Source organism: Malaclemys terrapin, chromosome 3 (assembly GCF_027887155.1).
Source record: "Malaclemys terrapin pileata isolate rMalTer1 chromosome 3, rMalTer1.hap1, whole genome shotgun sequence".
In the NCBI taxonomy this organism is placed as follows: Eukaryota; Metazoa; Chordata; order Testudines; family Emydidae; genus Malaclemys; species Malaclemys terrapin.
In genome coordinates this window covers 202,670,656-202,689,981 of record NC_071507.1, presented here as the reverse complement: position 1 = coordinate 202,689,981, position 19,326 = coordinate 202,670,656, and the positions used below count along the sequence as shown (strand labels likewise).

Here is a 19,326-nt window from a genome sequence, read left to right as displayed (position 1 = left end):
CCTTCTTTATTTATTCCAATAAAAATAGGATTTGTTTTGTTTGGGTGTTAACATTTCCCTACAGTCTTTGCAAATCAAACACTGCAGGATCCTGCCACTGCATAAGAGCCACAAAGTGAAACTGACCAGGAAATTAAAAGTGTGAAATTGATTAGTTGATTTTCATTGTCCAAACTGAGCAAAATGAAAAAATAAAAACCAAACAGCATCTGTGGTGACAGGTAGAATTGATTTGTAATACTTAATGGGTTATTCATAAAACACAAGGAGGCACATAAATACATATTTAAAACAAAATAAAAGTTATTACCCATTTTGAAAATGGTAACCAGCCCAGGGGCAAAAATCTACTCACCCACGCTTTTTAAGGATAATGCTACTGAAAAATGTATACTGTTTGATGCTCTTTTATAAGCCCATCAAAAGCCCAAAATTCCTTGCCCCGGGCAAGCAGAATTTTGCAAGACTGACTGCACACAAGAGCAGCATGAGGTGCAATTAGAGTTCACCAGCAAACGGGGGAAACAAAGAGAACTTCATATTGAAGCAGAGCACGTCATCTCTAAACAAGCTGGTAGAATGCTGGTTCTTTCCAGACTGCTGGCCAGATGCATGCGCTGCGCTGAAACTGGCAGTACTGCAAGGCAGAATGGCAATACTTGGCCCAAGATACTCAAAAGTTGCTCGTTATTTTGGGTTTCCAACTTAAGACACCTTAAAAGGGTCTGATTTGCAGAAAGTGCTAAGCCCCTTTCTCTGAACAGACCAAATCGAGCTCAGACTCCTCCCAACATAGCACTAAGTGCACACTGATCCATTATGAAGGGGCTTGTGATCAACACATTGTGTCCCAGAGACAAGGATTCTGACTGCAAATGTTCCCATAGTTCTACGAGCAAGTCCTGCCATTCCAAAGCAGAAACCTCTCTCGTTTGTCACTGTACCTGGGGCCAGCCTCAGAGCCGATAAGGATTTTAGCGACTCCTGTCTCTCCAATGTCCAATTACTTTTCCAGCTCAGCTCACTGTACTGACTGTGCTCCCCACACTGCTGGGGACACTTCCCCTTCCTGCCAGAGCAACGAGGTTTGATCCACGCAGGCTTAAATCAGAGCAGGAGAATAAAGCAAGATTTCTGAGGCAGGTGGTTGTCATCGAGTGCAGATTCTAGCTCTACGCTACACAGAAAATAGAAGGCCCTACTGGGTTGAGCCCTGCAATTTATTCTCTACCACTACAGAAACCTTCCCTGATGGCAAACCCGCTGATAAAATAGGTGCAAGAAGTTTACAGTTACTGAGGTGAGCAACCCAGACATGTCATAGAATCATAGAATCATAGAATATCAGAGTTGGAAGGGACCTCAAGAGGTCATCTAGTCCAACCCCCTGCTCAAAGCAGGACCAATTCCCAGCTAAATCATCCCAGCCAGGGCTTTGTCAAGCCGGGCCTTAAAAACCTCCAAGGAAGGAGACTCCACCACCTCCCTAGGTAACGCATTCCAGTGTTTCACCACCCTCCTAGTGAAATAGTTTTTCCTGATATCCAACCTGGACCTCCCCCACTGCAACTTGAGTTGTCAAACGTCTCCTCTTTGTACCTCAGATGGGTCTGTGCTTAGGAGTTTCTTACTGACCTGCGCCCCATCTGCTTCTGTTTTCAAAAGGTCAGTGGAGGAAAGTTGGTTGCAGTAAAGGCCGGTGGGTCTCAGCGCTGGGTCATTTACCTGTCAAAGCAAGGTCAAGGCTCAGTGATGGTTCACCTGCTTTCTCTCCCCAGTGCCCCATCCTCCTGTGTCAACTCTGCAGAAAGTGAGGGATCCCAGGAGAGCTCTAGCATTGGGTTGTGTATGTGCAGCCTACATGCTGGCCCGCTCTACGTGACAGGCTGGAATGGCCTCGGGGAAGTAGTTGAGTGGGACATTGTTGGACTAAGCTTGTTTATTACAGCGTTCTTTTGCTTTGCCTCACAAAAGGCGAACAACAGAATTTCTGAGCCAAGGAGAGATTTAGAAATGCTGGGCTCCTTTTCCCCATCACTTCTTCCCTGATCTTTTCCCACCACCTCCTCCCCAAGCTACAGCTTCTGCCATTTTAACCTTCTAGGGGTGCAGGGAGCACAGTTCATTCTCCTCTCCCAGCTTTAACCATGCTGTGGATATCGTGGTGAGAGAGGTGTGGATGCCAGGGCAGGACTGCAGACCTGGTTCTGGTGCTGACAGAGCATGAGCAGCACTCCTGACTCCGCAGGCAGCGTCGGGAGCAGCTCACTCCCTGCTGCAAGTTGCCAGTGAGTGTTTTAATTAAAGCAATACAACCAAGCGGATGGCTGGGGCTCCCTGAGTTCCTTCCATCAAGCCCAGTCTCTCAGCGCCCCCGCTGTACGAGATGGCTCACTCCATTTGCTGAAGCAAAATGAAGTCATAGAGGGCCTGCAAAGCTTGTTTGCTTCACTGACCGCACTCTGGACTAAGATTATCCAAGTGAGTTCTTTCTGAGGAGAGCTCCCTTGTGCCCACCACTTGGGCTGCTGGTGGTTCCCTACAGCATCTTATCTCCGGGGAGCGTGAAACTCCACTGAACTGACAGGAGGGGCAGAACAAACAGCTCAGCCTCCATAGCGCTTCCAGACTGATGCGTCAAATGACACCAGGGACTAATCCTGTGCTAGCCAGGTCACGATGACCTAAATCTGGCCTACGAAGCAGGGCCTGAGTCAGTGCATCTTCAAACCAGGCTCCCTCGGTTCCCAGCTCACTCTACAGCAAATACACAATTAGGGCTGGTTTCCAAACTGTTTAATGCAGCCATAACGAGCCGTTCAGAAAGCCCCCGTGACTGAATCCCTTCGGAACAGGCTGGGAGAGGTCAGCTGTTGGAGGCATGGCTCAGAGAAGCTTTAAGTGCAGACAGACAAATGCTCCCAGATGAAACTAATTAAAGGCAATTCTGCCAAGAGCAATACAGCGCAGATCCCTCTCGTCACGCAACGGATCCCAAAGGTGCTTTACCACATTCTTGAGTCACAAACCCAAACAGCTAAAGCCCCTTCTGGACCTGCGAGATCTCAGGTCTGGCTCTGGAAACAGAGAGAGAATCTCCCTCAGACTGAATGGTTACTAAAGAGGCCTACTACTCGCCACAAAGAAGCACTGGACAAGACTGTACTTGGCCCTTGGTGCAGGCATGAGGGCATGTGCAAGCAACTTCCCTTGCCACTTGCACGCCCCCACCACAACAGCAGTGTGGGTGGGGACTGCTCACTCCTTGGTCCTTGATCACGTAAGTTACTTGGAAAGAGCTGGGGAGGAGATGGAGCCACTACTTGGCACTGGTGAGGCCTCATCTGGAGTACAGCATCCACTTCTGGGCACCATTCTTTAAGAAAGATGTGGATAAACTGGAGTGAATCCAGAGGAGAGCAACACAAATGATCAAAGGTTTGGAAAACCTGGCCTATGAGGAAAGGTTACAAAAACTGGGCCTGTTTAGTCTTGAGAAAAGAAGCCTGAGGAGGGGACATAACTGTCTTCAAATACATAAATGGCTGTTCTAAAAAGAGGAAGGGAATCAATTGTCCTCTGTGGCCACTGATGATAGGACAAGAAGTAATGGGCTTAATCTGCAGCAAGGGAAATTTAGGTTAGATATTAGGAAAAGCTCTGGAATGGGCTTCCAAGGGAGGTTGTGGAACCCCCATCCTTGGAGGTGTTTAAGAACAGGTGGGACAAACACTTGTCAAGGATGGTCTAGGGTTGCTTGGTCCTGCCACAGCTCAGGGGCCTGGATTAGATGACTTCTTGAGGTCCCTTTCAACCCTATGTTTCTATGATTCTAGAACGCCTCCCACCACTAGAGGAAGCAATCTGCACCATCCTTACAGATGATGCAAAGTGAGCAGTTGCATACACCAAACATCCTGTAAGAGACTGTACTCCTGGAGGCAGAATCTCTCCCAGTGCTCCCTCTGTGCTGGTGCAGCTCCACACTGCTTTCTAGCAGGACTCAGTGCAAACTGCACCTCCTAGCCCTCAGTGTGCACAGGTGGGTAGTGAATCAGCTTGTTCTCCGGCACCCGCACTACTCTGCACAGACACTGAAGGGATGGTCTCCTGAAATGAGTTCCTAGGGGCATGAGTGCTATAGCTAACTGCGGCCAGGAGACCTCTCTGACCATTTCGGAGTGTAACAACAGGAGATCCATATCTGCCTGGCTCCAAGGGATGCGTGTGCACATGTATCTGTCTGTGTTCACTTTTATACCATCATCCTCTGTGACTGAAGGTTGTTACAGAAGCTGGCTGTAGCGGGCAAGGGTAGGAGTCAGCCCTGGTGTAACCAGGGGTCATGCTATTGACTTCAGTGCGAGTGGTGTCAGCTGGCCCTGGGACTGAATTTGATCCAAAGGCTCTAGAAAGAACGGCGAGTTTCCATGGTACTGAACTGGTTATTACACCAGTTACTTACTGGTTATTAACAGGAGGGATCCTGCTTTAGAAAAAGATACTTAACAAGGATTTGGTGACTTCTAGAAGACAAGGTCCAAAGCCAGCCCACTGGCTTCGTACCTTACCCAAGCAGACATACTGCATCTGAAGGAGCCATCACTTTACACTCAGACATTTTTGGCTGGGAATTTTGAAAGTGTTCAGCCCCGCCCCCACTGACATCATGGGAGTTTTACCAATCTAGACCCACCACCTGGGGACTTCCTGGGTGTGTCTAAATATGAACAAATCTGCCTCATCTTCCCATGAAATGTCAAGTTCTCCTTGATTCGCAGTAAGGAATCCTCAGCGCACACTCGGGGGCTACAGGAGGCATTGGCAACTGGGAACTCTCAGTGCAGCCACCGCTCTCTTTGCAGAGTTGAATGCGCGCCCGTCAGCTCCTGGTGAGCTGATGTAACTATCTCATAATTTGACTAATCCGGTGTCTGTTGCACCAGGCTTCAAAACACAGCTAAGCTTACAACTGTGGGTGCCAGTGAAGTGAGAGAGGCCTCTGCCTGCTTCCCTCCAGCCCTTTGCTCCAGTGTCACACACCTAACTGTACTACGGGAAATAGGTCCCTGCCTCTCAAGCACAGGAAGGAGATAAGCTAAAGGTAAACATCCCAGAGAAAAGGGAGATCACCAGGGACATTTTTTTAAGTCTGCACAAAAGCACCAAATGACTCATGAGGCAGGATTTCCAGGCACCCAGCATGCTAGACAACAGGCGGCAGAGGTAGGGGTGTGCATGATGCAGAGTGCTGGGGAGTGATAGCAACAAACATCTGGTATGCAAACCCCTGGAACACAAAGCTTAAACGCAATAAATCCATTAGCTCCTTGGCTCAGGGAGTCGGGCAATTCCCAGGGAGAGCACCACAAAGTTAGTGTGGGACACATGCGCCTCACCAATGGAGAAAGCTACAGAAACAAATTCACCTAACAAGGGCAGAGACCTGTTAAGAGAAAACCCCCCTCCCCCAGTGGAGTGACGTCATCACTGTTCGTGCTCCTGGAGTGCCTGGTGAACGAGAACGCTGCAGCACTGACCTGCTCAGAGCACATGGAGTTCATCCCGGGCATTTGCAGTGAGCTCATCTGCATTTGTCCAGTCATTGGATTCATGTTCTGGACGTTTGTGTTTCCTCCAGCCATGGACACGGTGATGCTCATGTTGTTGTACATTCCCTGCTGCGCAGGTGTGGGCTGGTTCTGCCCAGCTTGGCTGAATACACTGTTAAACCAGACAAAAAAATAAAGAGGGATTACACAGAGTCAGGAGTTCAGAGAGGCCAGAGCTCGGTTTCCAGTTGTAACATGGAGAGTGACTCCAGCAACAGGCATCCTTGCAGAAATGGAACCACAGAGATGTCTGTAACAGAGAAGGAAGGGGAGGGTGTGTGTGGGGGGGTAATGGATCTGGAGTGATAAAGGCTTTTTTAAAAATAGCTGATGCAATGTTTGCAGCAGACAGATCTCTGTGGCTTATTTTCCCCTGGGGAGGAATTACATGACTTCCTGCTTCTATCTACTGAAGAAAATACCACCCTTCTGGAAATGTCCTACAGAATTTAACAGAGTGACCCTTTCCCCAAGAATGTTTAAACCAACCTACAGAATTCGATAGCAGGGATAACATTAAACTCCATCAGCTGCTTTAAAAGTTCTCTACAAAGGATCTCATTGTCTTAAGAGCAGTGTCTATAAAATCTCACTTAGTTTCTAAAAAACCTCATTGCTTTCTTCCCTTTAAATCCCACAAAAAGCCAAATTCTGCTCTCAGAGGTGTGTGATGAAGTCACTGGGAGTTGCAAGTACTCTCCTGCAAATGGAACCCTGAAAATACAGCTGTACATTTACAAAAGTCCAAATGGAAAGTATAACGGTGTGATGATTTGAAGGCTCTGTCTGTGCAACTTATGAATTCTGGTTGATATGGGTGGAGTTATCACAAAATTGCCACATCGTGGAAAGCCTAGGTCTATGGGTCCACTCACTGTGGCATATGAGGCTGGATGCAGGTCTCTGCCAGAACAGGGAGACTAGGCAATAGGTTAAGGGCTATCAGCACCTGAATAGGTCTTACCTGGGCAGAAAAAAAGAGAGTAACTGCATCCTAGGGGAAAGCAGTTCCCTCCACCTTCTCTCTGCCAGAGTTGGCATTTGGAACAGCAGAAAATCCCCAAATGCGAAACAAAGACACCACAGAGAGACACTTAGGATGTTTGGGAAGCGGATGGACAGACTCCATGTTTCAGTCCATAAATCATGCACTGGAACAGAAAGATGCTGGATGGCCCGTAGCCCCAGCCCAAAGAATGCACTGGAGTAGTAAGGAAACCGAGGCAGGAAAATACATGTAGGATATATTATTTTGTACAGATCTGTGTATTTCTTGGGTTATTAAGTAAAGAGCAACAATGCTGTAAAACTCTGGGCAGTGTCTGCGTGTGTTCTGTGCTACACATACCACATGGCCCCTTGAAGAGAGAAACCAGAAGGCTAACACCTTTGGTGAGATTTTGGGAGAGAGTGTGCTTAAGTTACTGGGATATCTTGGGGGTCAGTGCTGGACCTGTGGGCCCAAGACAAGTGGGTTGGGCAAGGGATAACAGAGTTGATGCCCAGGAAGTGTGCCAGAGAGGCCACGAGAAGAAACAGGCCTGCAGCCTGCCGAGACCCAGGAAAGCTTAAAACAGGTGAGGGAGTCAGTGTTTGGATCCCCTCACAACACTCTGGTGGGCCACTAGCGGGGGGGGGCCCGACCAGACCTGTGTCTGGTAATCCATGGACATTAGTAACCTGTGTAAGTATCATCTAGGATACAAGAAAAACACTTCAGCCAATCACCAGCCGGAAAAATCTAACTTCCTCCTTTCACCAAGGATGGTGACGCTGTCAAAAGGTGTCCAATCACATCACCCCTCATCCCCATTGAGCCTGACTCTCGATCTCGCTGCCTGTGCTCCAGCCCAATGAGGCCCAGATTCAGCCAAGCTCTCAAGCAAGTGCTTAAATGTCATTGGCTTTGATGAAATGGAAGCACACGCTTAAGGGCTCTAGTGAATCCAAGAACCCCCTCTCCTCATTCAACTGCCTCCTTAAGGCTGCTGCCAACACTGGAAAGCAGCAGTTCCCGGACTTGTTACTAAGGTGCCCTGCCAGCCACATTTTGTCTTTGTTTTTTTTGTGACCCACCATTGTATACATGTACCCTTCACCTGGCATCGCCCAGAATGGACTGGAGAGCGAGCCTGCCCTGCACTCACCCCACAGCAGCGGCTCCTGTCCCGCGGGGCTGGGCATTGCAACGGGGTCACAGCAGCACTCAGATTTGGCCCACCTGCCCCTCCATCATAGCCAGACCGGAGTGGCACTGCAACCCCATGCACCAGGTCACAACACCACTCACTTGAATTTGTCCCAGAGGAGTAGCCAGGCCAAACCTAAGTGGCACTGTGACCACGTGTGCCACGTCGTGATGTTCGGAGTGGGGAGCCAGGACAGGAGCTGCTGCTGGCGGGTGAGTGTGGGGCAGGCTCACTCCAGCCCCACCCGGGAGCCCCTCCACACCGGGGCGGGAGAAGTCTATAGTTGCCTAGGGCCCCGCGACCCACTGGTGGGTCAGGACTGATCATTTGAGAAACACTTCTATATAGCATTTACACATATAGCTCCAGGAAAATCCGTCAGCAATGACCCCTACAGAAAGGGAGGAAGGAAATGGTACAGTGCCTGGGCTGGACCTTCATCCAGAGCATTATGGACCTGATCCATCCAAGTCAGCGGGAGGCTCTCCATTGACTTCAGTGCATGTTAGATCAGATCATGTCTTTCTACCCGCTCCCGACACCAGTCCTCAGCTGTATAGTCTGTGGAAGATCCAAGAGGCAGCTCTGCTCTTGCAAGAGGAGAGAGAATACAATAATAAAATGCCCTGCTCTGGTTTGCTGTCTAACAGCCATAATCTGTATTGCTTTGCAGCACTCCAACAAACAGCCTCCGAGATTGATTAAATGCCCAAGTGCAGCTGAGCACCTTAATCAATCTGGGCAGCCGTTTATTGCTTCATATATAACAAAGAGATTGAGATTATCCCCTAATTGGAGCAACTGCACTGGAGCCGTTCTGCACTGTATCAGCCTGAAACCAAATCAATGAAGCGATTCTTCTGTCTCGGCCAAATTACTGAGCAAATGAAACGAGAAGACAGGCTTGTTTGGAATTCATGGTGGAGAACACAAAAATCATCCGTGACCTTCTAGTTCCATGGACTCCCGGGGTACGTCTGGGTTCCGTCTGCCAAATTGCTCTAACCTCTCACCAAAACACACTTCTCACCCAACACCCACAAAAATCAGCCACCAAGTAGAGCTGTCAACCAACCATTGTCCCTCCAAAGCTTTTTCTGACAGGTTAAAGAGCCCTTTCGCATCAGGCACTTCTTGTGGTGGTTCTGTTCTTACGGACTGGGATTAAGCTGCCTCTTCTCTTCCTCTTCAACCAGCTAGACAGATTGAGCTCTGTTAGTCTCTCACTGCGAGGCAAGTTTTCCAGCCCTCGCATCATTTGTATGGCTCTTCTCTGAGCTCTCTTCAATTTTTCGACCTCCTTTTTAACGTAGGCACTCCAGAAGTGGGGACAGTGTTCCAGCAGAGATCTCCCCAGTTGTATCACATCCCCTCTCTAATCCTGCTGAGTATTCCCTGTGAATTGTACCCCTGGGTCCCACTCCCTCTCTACTGCTTGTCTTGTTGGGTCAGGTCTGAGATTTAGATTGTTGCTCTCTGGAGCAGGGACCATGTCTTCTAACATCATGAGCAGTTTAAAATAATAAACAGCAGCAATATTAATAATACATTTGTAATAGGATCCTGGGCCCTGGGGTGCACAGGCCCATCCCATTACAGTGCTTGGGCCCTTTAAGAGCAGCACATTCTGGAAAATGCAGTTCCACCGGACAGACTGAGAACCCGGAGACCATATGGCCAGGGAACTGTCTAAGGCAGTGGTTCCCAAACTTCAACAACCTGTGAACCCCTTTCACTAAAATGTCAAGTCTCGGGAACTCCCTCCTAAAAATGTATATTTCCACAGATTTTCTTCTTTATCTGAGTATAAATGATAAAAACAGTGATCTGGGAAATATAAAATTTGTTTTTATGACATACATATTACATACTATTTATTATTATTATTATTTATCATGACAGTATTTTTATTACATTATGAAAACGGCAACACTCTTCCAAGAGCTCACTTTCATAGCTTGTATCACTTTGAATAAGTCTGTTATAAGACAAGGCTCCTATGTTTCATCAAGGAGTATCAGATGTGAAACATCATGACGGTATTTAAGAAGCCAACTCAAAGAGTTCCTCCTACACAAGCATTCAGGTCTTGAGCAGTCCAGGCAAACAACGCACGTTACAACAAAGCTTAAACTTGTTCTTCATAATAATTAAAAAAATAAAAACAATACTAGCTGCCTATTTAATTTTAAAAACAGCAAAAAATATCCACCTCCCTTTCCATTTCTTATAAGGAGTCTTGAAGTTTAAATCTCCTCAGTGTGATAGATATGCTTGCTTTGATCTGCTTAGCTCGTGGAAGTCCAGTGGCTCTGGGCTGCTGGCCCCGTCCTGCCCAGGGTCCCTAAGGACAGCTCTGTCCGCCATTAGGGAATTTTTTTCCAAGAACCCCCTGTAACATTTCGCGAACCCCAGTTTGGGAACCACTGGTCTAAGGGATAGCCTGAGCTCCGGCGAAGGGACATGAGGGCTGAAGGGCTGCTGAGAGGGTTTTGAGTTGCCTGCTCTGTTTCGGAATAAAGCGAGTCCTGAAATAAAGGACATGAAGTGATTTGTTGGAGTTTGTGGAATGCATAAACAGGGCATTGAGTAGGAGAGAGGTTATTTTACCTCTGTACTTGGCCCTGGTGCAACTGCTACTGGAATACTGTGTCCCGTACTAGTGCCCACAATTCAAGAAGGATGTTGATAAATTGGAGAGGGGTCAGAGAAGAGCCATGAGAATGATTGAAGGATTAGAAAACCTGCCTTATAGAGAGAGACTCAAGGAGCTCAATCTACTTAGTTTAATAAGCAAAGTTAAGGGGTGACTTGATCACAATCTATAAATATCTGTATGGGGAACAAATATTTAATAATGGTTTCTTCAATTTAGCAGAGAAAGATGTAACCTAATCCAATGGCTGGAGATATCTGTTGAAGTTGAAACTAGACAAATTCAGACGGCAAATAAGGCATACTTTTTTTAACAGTGAGTGTAATTAACCATTGGATCAATCTACCAAGGGTTGTAGTGACAATTTTTAAATCCAGATGGGATGTTTTTCTAAAAGCTGTGCTCTAGGAATTATTATGGGGAAGTTCTCTGTCCTGTGGGATATAGCAGGTAAGACCAGATGATCACAATGATTCTGGCCTTGGAATCTATGAATCCATTAATTTATTTTTTGTTTCATCAGCTGGGGAATCTACCCTTCAGTTTACAACATTGTAACCCAATAACCACAAAAGCTAGCATCTGAGCATGAAACACAGCAGTTTAAAAAACTCAAAAGATGGTTCGTTCTGATGCTGAAATCTACCTGCTGGAGGATCCTGCAAAAACCAAAAACCCCAGAGCAGGTGAGATTCCAGTAGGACACACCCTCCTTTCCATCTGTGTGATGGGGAGGGCTACTCCCGGCACTTACATTCAGGGTTGAGTCCTGCATGGCCTTCAAGGAACATACAGCAAGAAACATGGAAAAAGCCCTAACTGGTTTCTGCTATCCCAGTTCATCAGCTCTGAGCAGTGAACATAAGAACGGCCACACTGAGTTAGACTAAAGGTCCATCTAGCCCAGTATCCTGTCTTCCGACAGTGGCCAATGCCAGGTGTCCCAGAGGAAATGAACAGAACAGAGAATCATCAAGTGATCCATCCCATTGCCCATTCCCAGCTTCTGGCAAACAGAGGCTAGTGACACCATCCCTGCCCATCCTGGCTAATAGCCATTGATGGACCTATCCTCCATGAACTTATCTGGTTCTTTTTTTGAACCCTGTTATAGTCTTGGCCTTCACAACATCCTCTGGCAAGAAGTTCCACAGATTGACGGTGCATTGTGTGAAGAGAGACTTCCTTTTGTTTGTTTTAAACCTGCTGCCTATTCATTTCATTGGGTGACCCCTAGTTCTTGTGTTATGAGAAGTGCAATGTGTCCAGTTTGTATGAGGTGCTGCCACTATCAAAGTCTTTAGTGGGAGGGGCAAGATTGATAGGAGCCTGAGGAATTGTGTTTCCTGAAGGCAATGGAGGGAGATGGATGATACCTTCCTCCCCCTTCCCCACACTGATGCACCCCACCCCCCCACCATGGGTACTTAGCTCTTTTATGTAAAACAGATCATCATTGAGCTGCAGTACAGACATTCGCTGACCCTACTGCATACTGTAAACAGGTCAGACCATACAAGACAGATTTCCGGTTGGTCCTCGCAGGCTTTTATTGCCTTCCTGATCAGAGTGTGTGTTATTCTAGACTCAGAACCAAGACAGGACATTTCATAATTTACAGGCATTTCTAGGGGGCTTTTCACTGCAGTATCTGAAGTGCAACAGGAAAATAGGATAGAGAAGGGAAAACCCCATCAGGGGGAGGGATAGCTCAGTGGTTTGAGCATTGGCCTGCTAAACCCAGGGTTGTGAGTTCAATCCTTGAGGGGGCCACTTGGGGATCTGGGGCAAAATCAGTACTTGGTCCTGCTAGTGAAGGCAGGGGGCTGGACTCGATGACCTTTCAAGGTCCCTTCCAGTTCTAGGAGATGGGATATCTCCATTAATTATTATTATTATTATTATTATTATTATAAACACTGTCGTGAAACCTAGTCATGTTCCCTTATAGCACAACCTCCTCTTGCCTGTGAGATCAAAGATAAACTTGTTATAACCATCTTTTAGCCTAGTTACACACCCATGGCTCATGGAGGGATTTCTGTCCACATGGGCAAGAACACCACAATGCAGATGGGCCACAACCACACTTCCAAACTGTGTTTAGAAATGGTTATTTCTGTACCGTGGATGGGGGAAAGAGGCTGTGAGAAATACACACTACACCGGGCACAAATACACTGATTCACAGACTGTGTCTACCTGGGGATTTGCACAGTTCAGCAACTGGTGGCCAGTAGCCAGTACAACCTAAGTGCAGGTGAGCAAGCAAAGCCATGATTGGAGTTTAACTCTATTTCAAGCAGGGGGAAGCAGAACTGGTGTGAATCCTGGCTTTCCCTGTCTACACTTGGGGTTTGCACTAGCACAGCTACGTAAACTGCTCCTACCAATAGCTGAATGGCTAGCAGAGAGACAGCCACAGAAAACAAAAGTCCTGTTCAAACACCTGATTCTGTTACCCAGTGGCTGGCCGCCTAGCCAGTCTAAAACATTCCGATCACATGAAGTGCCCAATGTCTTGCTAACCAAGCACCATTAGTGCATAATGGCAAACCTCTACTGGATTAAAAAATGTCCAACTCCAAGCTGTAATAAAAACCAGTGAATATAAAAAGCCATTCAATGAGGAACAGACCTTGCTTTCTTCCTCAGAACTTTTAGGAATTCTAACACACAGTTTATAAGCACAGGGACGCTAGAAATTAGAAACACAGCTGACAACAAAGGCACCGCAGAGAAACCTAGTGGGACAAAGTTCAAAAATGACTCCCACAGAACCATGGGCAAGTGCTTTGCAGACTAGAGCGCTCTTCCACAGCATGCACGGTACTGTGTGAGGTCTTGGAAATATCTGCCCCAGTTTATACTGTACCAAGCATTTGTCCAGTCTGATCAGTCTGACTGAGGATAGAGCATGAAAAACAACGGTGACAAGAAAGGACATTATTAAAGGAGTCTTAGCTGGACTGTGGGTCTGCTCAGAAACAAAGTAAAGGCCTACTCTGTACAGTACGAGGCACAGTGCAGTACTTCATTCGAATTCCCCTCCTGACAGTCTGCCCCATCCCTTTTCCTGTTCTAGAGACTGACACAACTTTCCATCAAAGGGCAAGTCAGAACAATACTGCACTGAACAAAGCAGCCGTGTTCTCTGGGCTCCCTTGCATCAGAATTAGCACAACTACTGTATGCTGGAGGGTTAGTCCAGTGAAAGGACAGCCCGTTCCAAAGGGATATGGCCAAATTGCAAAGTCAATTCATACACTAGTAGCTTTTTATCTCTGGAGATCTGTGGTCACAGCCTTGCTAAGACAATAGGAATAGGAGCTGGTGATTTCTTACACTAGTCAACTTTTGTCATGGATTGGCAAATCTCTGCTCAAAGATGCCCAGCACCCAAGTAGCAGGGCAGAACTGAGGTTTATTGGCAGAATTAATGCTTCCACAAGTCCTTTGCTTTCATGAAGACTTAAGTCATTTTTTAAATTAAAGCAAAAGGATTGCTCTGTGGGCTACTGGATGTGTGCACTCATTTAGAAAACCAATTTGCTGTAGGCTTCTGGCAATCTGACGATCCAAGGGCAAAATACAAACATATAAGAGTCTAAGGAGAAGCTCACGGTGTGTAAATGCTGACTGAGATTAGCACAGAGCCTGGTCTCCACCTACTCATGCAGGCCCCATCACTGTGGGAGGAGACAACCTGTGTTAAGTATCTATAAAGCATCTATCACCATGGGATCTTGGTGGTATCTCCCCGATGCCCAAGCACCAGCATGGATTACTCACTCAGAAAGTGGAGAGAGCTCACTGCTTTTATAAGCAAGCCAATGATTTGGTTTTTTACAAGGTAATTATACAGTTAAAGTTCATGGCTGGATGGATGTTCTACAGGGAACCCAACATGCTAACCAGCAGGGTGAGTGGTTAGGGGATGGGCTGGTGTGTGACACTGACTTAATGCATGTGTGACCATGTCTCCCTCTAGTGTCTGGGCTCAGGGACCATCGCAACCTACTACAAACTCACAGCTAAAGGAGCTCTGCTATGAAAGAAGCCTGTGGTTTTGGTGCCGAAGATGCCAGGTTCAATCCCCTTGATGACTGTGATGTCAATATCCATAGAGCCAGGTTTTGTCACCCTTGGTCCCCTGCTTCCAGACCAGCTGGGGGCAGGAGCACAGATCTCAGCAGTTATTGCTCCTGGAGTGGGGAAGGCGGGATGATATCCCACCATCTGCGTGCACATTACTCTGACCTTAGGTTAGACTTACTTATTATTCCCCATTGTTCCTTGCTGCCAAGTCTTCATGTCTGGGGACTGGTACCCAGGGGTCGGTGGAGCTGACTGGAGCATGGGGCTCTGTGAAGGAGGGATCTGCGGCGACATCAGAGGGCTGCTGGGGCTGAGTGACGGAGCGAATGCAGGCTCGCTTTGCTGACCCATGCCTGGGAACAACACACAGACGGCTTCACTGCAAACTGTGCAGACGACCACGCTGTTACTTAATAAGCTTGGTCTTAATCCCGCGGGACCCGAGTCCGCCACCTTTACTCACGCAGAGCATTACCTTACTCTCCCAGTAGTGTCTTGTGAGGATTTCCCCCTTTTTGCAGGTGCTGGAGTTAAATCTGAAGCATCAGCCTGGACTTTTGATCTTAGGCCTCCTCCCTCCCCCTTTTTTTGGTTATCTGTATTACCCGAATATAGCATTTTGTAGCCAACTGGTGGGGGGAACCCAGAAGTTGCTTCCCATAAACAGAGGGGTATTATTTCAGAACACAGCTGCCTGGAGAAGGAGCTGAAGTAACTGTACTGGAGATACATCCGAAGAAGTGGGCTGTAGTCCACGAAAGCTTATGCTCTAATAAATTTGTTAGTCTCTAAGGTGCCACAAGTACTCCTGTTCTTTTTTCTTTGTACTGGAGAACAAGACAATGTCATTGTTGACTTTGCAGGACAATTTTAGTTGGTTTCCAAAGCTGCAATAGCTGTGGGGTAATTGTTTCTATTGATTAATTATAGAAACCAGATCTACCTTGCCAGATTCAAACTGAATTCTTTTTACATTATGGAAAAGTGCTGCTTAAGTGTAAAAACATGTGGAGCAGGTGCAGTACGAAGATGTCCATCTGCAGCCAATTCTGGACAAACTCACTGATTTAATCTGAGCCACCCACGTAATCTGTACACAGGAAATGACCTCCATCTGCAGCTGATTTCCGATACCTCGTCAGAGCACGCACAAGGATTTGGCCTTTTTCAGACATTTAGCTTCTGAATGTATATTTAAAGTAATTTAATTAAAATGGCCACTCTGAATTTCTCTCTCTCTCTCTCTCTCTCTCTCTCTCTTTTTAAAAGGGAAATACAATTCTTTACCTACATGGTATCAACTTCTAGAGAGCTCTACTTGGTCTGAGGGGTACATTTGGAACATGGAGCCTGAAGAATGGGGTACCTTTCCAGAACTTGCAATACGTGCACTGAGATCCTCAAGTGAATGGCACTAATGAAATGCAAAGGCAGCATGGTCTAGTGGACACACAGCTGGACTGGCAGTCAGAAGAACTGGGCTGCAAACCTTGGGCAAGTCACAGCCTGGCTCTGTGCCTCAGTTTCCCCATATATAAATTGGGGATCATGATTCCTACCCACCTTTGTAAAGCTCTTGGAGATCAGCGAATGAAAAGCACTGTGTAATTATGACCTGATCTGGATTTCCTCCACTTGGGACTAAGGGGTACACATGGAAGTCATTACATTGACCGTGCAGTATCTTTATTTACTTGCATCATTTGTTGCCCCCGCTCATACCTCCACACACTTAAAGCATCACCTGATGAAGCAGGTACTGAACGCAGACTCCACTTTAAGGGCACAGCCAAAGACGTACCTGACCCCGAGTACTGGAAGATGTTCTGCTGCATGGGAGGGGTCATCCCGGCACCAAACTGCCCTCCAACGTTCCCCATCATCCCTCTGTTCACCATGCTGCTGCGACTGGCCAGTGCTGCCTCTGGGTTCGACGCCAGCTGCGAAAAGGGGCTGGTGGAGGTGGGAGGGTTTCCTGGATTCGTACCGTAGTTGGGGGGGTAGGGGAACTGCTGTGGGGGTGCCTGGGGGAGGCGAGCTGCCCCCATCTGCACTGGGAGTCCAGCCGAGGGAGGAAGGTTGTTCCCGAAGCTCTGCTGTCTCATTAACATGGCTCGCTGCTGCATTAGCTGCCGCTGCCGATGCTGCTGGCTGTACAGCTCTCGCTGCCGCTGGGCCAGCATCTGTGCATTCAGAGGTGGCTGCAGAGGAGGAGGTAGACGTGAACGTTAGGATAACTCTGCCCCCGGTCAGGGTAAGTGTACCACACGAGGGGATGGACAAGTGACCTTTCCGGCTGCCTGTGATGTCAATCATCATTTTGCAAGGAAAGCTAAAAACCCCAAAGAGCAATTGGGGAAGCTCTGTAAATCTGCCAGTTCGTGCAGATCAAAGGCAGAGCAGATTGGAAATATTAAAGAGCTGCCTCTGTCCATGCTCATTCCTGTAACTGAATGGAAAATCTCACATGCTCACCCCATAAAAGCTTGAAAGACCCAGGAGAGTTGGGATTCGGAACACATGTTCTCAGCCTGGCTATGAACAGGAAACCTTTGCAAGGGGCTCCCCATCTGCCGGGGCAGCTACTGGCAAACATTTCAGCTTTGTGTCATTTCATGCAGCTGCTAACGAGAAAAACGCCTGTCCAAAAAAGACCATTTGTTGCTGCTTCAGATCCCGCCCTGCTACCACAACCTTGCCTTTAACAACAGTTGTTGCTGGACTCTCTCAGCACAATCACTCACTTCATACCGCTCCCTGCGCACAGAGCGGTCTCCCTCTTCCCGCCATCCTGATCTCCCCTCCAGATTCCCTTTCTTCGTGCCTGCCCCCCCCCGCCACCTGTCCTGCTTAGTTGGCATCGTAATCCTGTCTTGCTCTTATCACCGTATAATCGTTACAAATGACATTTTAAAAGCCCGTGGTACTCAGGGGTGAAACGGGGGGAACAAAGGTGGTGGCTCTCTTCCAAGCTCTGCCAACATGAGTCACCAGACTGGAGCACCCCTCACTGTACAGTCTGTCAGCACCTTTGGAACGAGAACCTGGGACCATGGAGGTTCTGGGCTCCCAAAGCTTCATCCCCACCAGGAGCTCAGGCCAGGTTTCTGTTGGGGGACCCGGTGAAGCTAGACACTGCAGGAAGGAGCACTGAGCGGAGCCTGAGTGGCAGCCCTGCAGCTCACTGATTGGCCCACGCCGGTATATAAGCCAGGAAGCCATTACAGGGAGCTGTTTGAGCAAGGATACAGACTGCCTCCTTGCTTCCGCGCTAGACCTCGCCTTACTATGAACCTTAGACTCTGGTTCCTGTCCCCAGTTCCTTCCCAACTCCGCTACTTGGCTCTTTTCTGTAACCTGGTGCCTGACTCGGACTTCCTAGTATCCTGACCCAGCTCAACCCCGACTACACTACACGTCTCCTGATGGCAACTCGGTAACTAACCAGTGCCCACGGGCCGCCCACGGCCCAGCCCAGCCTGCAGTTGTTCAGTATGATCGTGTTTGCTCTCTGGACTCTAGCAGCTCAAAGTGCTCAATCACTTGGGCTTTAATGTCAAGCCCTGTCCCCAACCTCTCTCTTTGTCTGAGTTTTCTCCGTTTAGGATTTTTCAGCTCTCCTGGGCAGGACCTATCTTCCTACCTGCCTGTGAAGCGCTCGTGCACACGTTACGTTGATGTGCCGTACTAGATCGGCAGTGATCTAAGCAACTGCTGCCATAGACCATTTCCCTTAGCCTACTTTACAAAGTGCACACGTAGTGAGCCAGGCAGTGTCGCCTAGTGGAGAGGGCACTGGGAACCAGGAGACTTGGGCTCTATTCCCTGCTCTGTGACACTGGGCAAGGCCCTCCCCTTTCTGCGTCTCCGATTCCTATCCCCCCCCCCATCGGTCTTATCTATTTAGACTGTAAGCTCTCTACAGCAGGGGCTGTGTGTTTCTCTGTGAGCGTCCAGCTCCTGGCATGACGGGGTCTCTTACCACCACCATAATAATGACAGCAGTGAGAAATGTGAAAACTCCATTGCAGAGCATGCTATTTTCAAACATGCATAACTTGTTCAAATCAAACCCCATTTTCACAGAGAGACTTAAAGGCGCTTCTTGTCAGCTGAGGGCTATTTCCATGCCATAGTTCAATTCTCTAACCCAGCTATTTTGACTATAGGGCTGTTCAAAACCATCTCTTTCAAGAATTTTCTATAAATGATGGGTTTGTTTCCCAAATGGCTGAACCAGATTTGCTCAAAGCTAATAAAATATCACGGTGGAAAATTTCAGCCCAGAAGAGAAAGTTTGAGAAAGTTAGCAGCAGCTGAAGACAAAGCATTACAATGGAAACTATTACATAGTTTTGTCTGCAGCTATGGTGCCTGAGAGAATATCAAAGATGTCCAAAACTCATCAAAACAGTTTGGAGTCTTCACAGAGATGTTGGAGTCAGTAATGGTTTGGGGGTGGCAAGATAGCACCAGCACCAATAAAAACCTGCCATATGGAACAAAGTTACCAGAGTATGGCTACACCTTCCACCTTCTTTTCCCCCTATACCGAGCAGATATTTGATCCCACTTTACTGAGAATGGGATAGAACTCCTGGACCTGGGGGCTTTGCAGGATCATTTCAAAGATTCACTAGAGCAGGGGTCGGCAACCTTTCAGAAGTGGTGTGCCGAGTCTTCATTTATTCACTCTGATTTAAGGTTTCGCGTGCCAGTAATACATTTTAACGTTTTTAGAAGGTCTCTTTCTATAAGTCTATATTATATA

At 47.6% G+C, this 19,326-nt stretch overlaps 1 protein-coding gene across 1 annotated transcript in view; it reads right to left on the bottom strand.

The window, feature by feature from the left end:
• The window catches only part of NCOA1 (nuclear receptor coactivator 1), a 263,927-nt gene that overhangs the window by 9,343 nt on the left and 235,258 nt on the right, over positions 1–19,326 (bottom strand). The window contains exons 16-19 of the mRNA XM_054021341.1: positions 16,357–16,756; positions 14,734–14,908; positions 5,541–5,724; positions 1,636–1,725 (exon numbers count right to left, since the gene is read on the bottom strand). Coding sequence (XP_053877316.1) covers positions 1,636–1,725; positions 5,541–5,724; positions 14,734–14,908; positions 16,357–16,756 — 849 coding nt within the window. The remainder of the gene's footprint in view (positions 1–1,635; positions 1,726–5,540; positions 5,725–14,733; positions 14,909–16,356; positions 16,757–19,326) is intronic.